This window comes from Lactuca virosa, chromosome 9, assembly GCF_052849685.1.
Source record: "Lactuca virosa cultivar CGN04683 chromosome 9, Lactuca_virosa_CGN04683_v6, whole genome shotgun sequence".
NCBI classification, from domain to species: Eukaryota; Viridiplantae; Streptophyta; class Magnoliopsida; order Asterales; family Asteraceae; genus Lactuca; species Lactuca virosa.
Genome location: NC_136434.1, coordinates 266,418,282 through 266,422,376, shown reverse-complemented (window position 1 = coordinate 266,422,376; position 4,095 = coordinate 266,418,282). Strand labels below are relative to the sequence as shown.

Here is a 4,095-nt window from a genome sequence, read left to right as displayed (position 1 = left end):
GATATTATAGACATTATAAATGATGGGATTTTGTTTTAGGTTGGGCCTTAGTTTTGGATCATTTCGGCCAGGGGTAAAATGGTTATTTTACCCCATGCATGGACTAAGGATTATGGTATGGGTCCCAATTGCTAATTGGGTGTATTGTCTGGTAGTGACAGCTCGGGAAGCTGGCGGGGCAACAAGTAAGGAATTCATGCGGGAAGCTTCTGCAGTGCGAGGTGAGTTTTCTCACCATACCAATGGGTCTAAGGCACCAAGGTCGGCCCATTTTATGTTATGTGGTACGCTAGTTGTAGTAGAGATATATGGTATGATAATTAGCTTTATGGTAAGTAGTATGCTAGTGATTATATGATTTGTGTTATGCTAGTTGTCTTTGTGATACTTTCATGGAAGACCCCGGGGGGAGCCCGTGGCATTGGATGTAAGACCATGTGGGGTAGCCCATGCCATTCTTAGGTAAAGACCATGTGGGGTAGCCCATGACATTGGATGTAAGACCATGTGGGGTAGCCCATGGCAGTCCTAGGTAAAGACCATGTGGGGTAGCCCATGGCATTGGATGTAAGACTATGTGGGGTAGCCCATGGCAGTCCTAGGTAAAGACCATGTGGGGTAGCCCATGGCATCCTTGCAGGTTTATGTATGCATGGCTTATGTGGTATGTGTAGCTTTATAGTTAGTATGATATGTGTTATGTGGATTGTGTGGGGTATGATCTGGGAAACTCACTAAGCTTCGTGATTACAGGTTTGTTTATGGTTTCAGGTATCATCGTTCTGGAAATGAAGGGCTCAGTTTGATCGCAGTGCACACACCTATGATTTCCGCAATGAATGATTTTGGGATAAACTCTGTTAAATGTTTTACTTATGGATGACTTGAAATGTTTGAGATAAATGGTATCAATGTTTTAGCTATACTAAAAATGAAATTTTTACCCTTGATTTTTCGGTCATTACATATAATTTCAATTTCAACTAAAACTAGAGAAAAAAAAGTGTTATGTTCTTCTTGCTGTGATGGCCGGATTCCGGTGGTCGGATTTGATGGTGATCCTCTGGTGGTTGCTGGTGGTCACTGGAAAAACACAAAATCAGAAAAGAAAAAAAAAGGGTAAGAAACAATCCATCCTTACCTATTGTGGCGAAGGAGAGAAGCTGGAAGGAGGCGTCGGTGGCAGACGGTGGTAAAGGAACAACGGTGGTGAAGGGTCGAGGGTGGTGAACGGCTGTCACAACCAACCAGCAGAAAAGCCCCCCAAATTTGGAGTTAAAAAGGTGAGTAATCACTAACAAAGAAGAAAACAATGACCATGAATGTACCTGCTGCTCATTGTCGGTGAAGAGGAGTGCCAATTTCGATTTTCTTCGTTGTAGATCGGGAGAGAAATAGTAATATCGTCAGCTGCAAATGAATGATGTGTTGATGTCTTCTGTTAGGGTAAAACCCTATGTCAACGACAAATTATCGGTATAGGGTTTACATAACGACGTTGTTCCTTCTTTTTGTTGAAATTTGAAAAAAAAAATGGTGCCAACGACAAGTCGTCAGGATAGATATTTCACGCGGATTATCACGTGGCCTGCCGACGACATGTCGTCGTGATAACTTTCACAAAAACTACGTCGTTTTGATTTTCTGCACCGTGGAATAAAAATAAATAAAAAATTCATTTGTCGTAACCTATACCAACGACATGTCGTCGGCATAGGTTTTCAGAAGACTGCGAAAAAATCGTCGTTCCCGCTGAATCTGCCGTGGCCACACAACTTTCCAAGTGAAACAATCATGGTCAATATTGGCAAAAGCTATGACGACGACATGTGGTTGACGTAGCCCTTCTTTCAGCGACGACAATAGTAGTCGGGATAGGTGTCGTCAACGTAGACTGTTATTGTTGTTTTCAAACTAAACAGCCAAGACCCAAAAAAACAAATCATATATATAAATATTGTTTTGAAAAAGTTATTTTTACGATCCAAAAGGAATTGACACTTATCTATATAAATTAAACTTTTATGTTTTAATACAGAAGCACAATACATGTTATTTAGCTAGATGCATGTTACTTATAATCTTTGCATTCAAGTCTATATGAATGCTTTTCGACGATATAAAATTAAATAGTTAATATTTTTACAACAAACAATCATTTGGATTATCTATAAATAAATAATAATTTGTTTTAGATATATAAATTTTTACACATGCATAATGCGTGTGGTATATATATGTACTCACATAACCTCTCAGAATCTACATATTTAAATATTTACACATGCTTAATGCGTCTAGTATTTAAAGCCGCCAAATTGGAATGGTCGTCTCCTAAACCGTAAAAGTTACTAAAACAATGAAATAATGGTAAATAGACAGTAGGTCAAGTGAGGCGATAAGTTTTTTTAATTAATTTTGACTATAAATAAGTAGCAAGTCCGACCCCAAAACAGTATCAGTGTATTACCAGCTGAAGAGATCTCAAACGCAACTTGTCTCTATATAGGTCCTTTTTTTCCCATGAGCTTTAGGTTTTTGTAATTAATTCTTTCTATGTTTAGTTTACATAAATCTCACAATACTCTTTACATTTGCAGGTTAATCATATCTATCAACAACATGGGTGCAGGTGGTCGGATGTCAGACGACCCATTTGATGGTAAAAAGATCCTGGAACGTGTCCCAGTTGATCCGCCGTTTTCATTAAGTGATTTAAAGAAAGCGATCCCTGCCCATTGCTTCAAGCGATCCGTCATCCGTTCATCTTACTATGTTGTTCACGATCTGATTGTTGCCTACGTTTTCTACTTCCTTGCGAATACATATATTCCTTTTCTTCCAGCTCCTTTGGCTTACTTAGCTTGGCCGGTTTATTGGTTCTGTCAAGCAAGCATCCTCACTGGCTTATGGGTCATCGGTCATGAATGTGGTCATCATGCCTTTAGCGAATACCAACTGATTGATGACATTGTTGGCTTCATCCTCCACTCAGCTCTCATGACACCTTATTTCTCATGGAAATATAGCCATCGAAATCACCATGCCAACACAAATTCTCTTGATAATGATGAAGTTTACATTCCTAAACGCAAGTCTAAAGTCAGGTGGTACTCAAAACTTCTTAACAACCCACCTGGTCGAGTGTTCACTTTGGTTTTTAGGTTCACTCTAGGATTTCCTTTATACCTCTTAACTAATATTTCTGGCAAGAAATATGGAAGGTTTGCCAACCACTTTGATCCCATGAGTCCAATTTTCACAGAGCGTGAGCGAATCCAGGTCCTGTTATCAGATCTTGGTCTTCTTGCCGTCTTTTATGCAATCAAGATTGCTGTAACAACAAAAGGAGCTGCTTGGGTAACGTGCATCTATGGAGTTCCGGTGGTAGGAGTCCATGTATTTTTCGTTATCATAACGTATTTGCACCACACCCATCTATCGCTGCCTCATTATGATTCAACGGAATGGAACTGGATCAAAGGGGCCCTATCAACAATTGACAGGGACTTTGGATTCCTTAATAGGGTTTTCCATGACGTTACACACACTCACGTATTGCATCATTTGATTTCATACATTCCACATTATCATGCAAAGGAGGCAAGGGATGCAATCATTCCAGTTTTGGGTGAGTATTATAAGATCGATAGGACTCCAATATTTAAAGCAATGTGGAGAGAGGCTAAAGAATGCATCTATATCGAGCCTGATGAAGATAGCCACCACAAAGGTGTATTTTGGTACCATAAAATGTGATCATTTGCTGATATCATTTCCCTTTGAATTATTCCGGCCATTTACCGTATGTATTTGGGCCATTATGTAATAAAATAATTCATAGGTTTGCTTAATGAGAAATTAACATGGTTATCCAAACTATAAATTTTATCTTGTTTATCACTTTATTTAATTGAAATGGTATTGAACTAAATCAGAAATTGTTTTATGTGACCATTAATTGTCAATATGCTGTAGTATCAAAGTTATTATTTTTCAATATATTCAATTGGTTCATGTTTAAGAACCCTGATTTTATTTTGTCTATCCTATCTGAATGCAATGTTCTTGATCAAGTGGTGGAAATCATGTTTC

The 4,095-nt window shown here is 38.6% G+C and overlaps 1 protein-coding gene across 1 annotated transcript; it reads left to right on the top strand.

Moving 5' to 3' along the window:
- The first annotated feature begins 2,445 nt into the window (after positions 1–2,445).
- Positions 2,446–3,891, top strand: LOC145136787 (delta(12) fatty acid desaturase DES8.11). Its single transcript, XM_079070902.1, has 2 exons — positions 2,446–2,509; positions 2,601–3,891. Exon 2 carries the CDS (start codon positions 2,623–2,625, stop codon positions 3,757–3,759), a length of 1,137 nt encoding a protein of 378 aa, XP_078927028.1. The 5' UTR covers positions 2,446–2,509; positions 2,601–2,622; the 3' UTR covers positions 3,760–3,891.
- Positions 3,892–4,095: the final 204 nt, after the last annotated feature.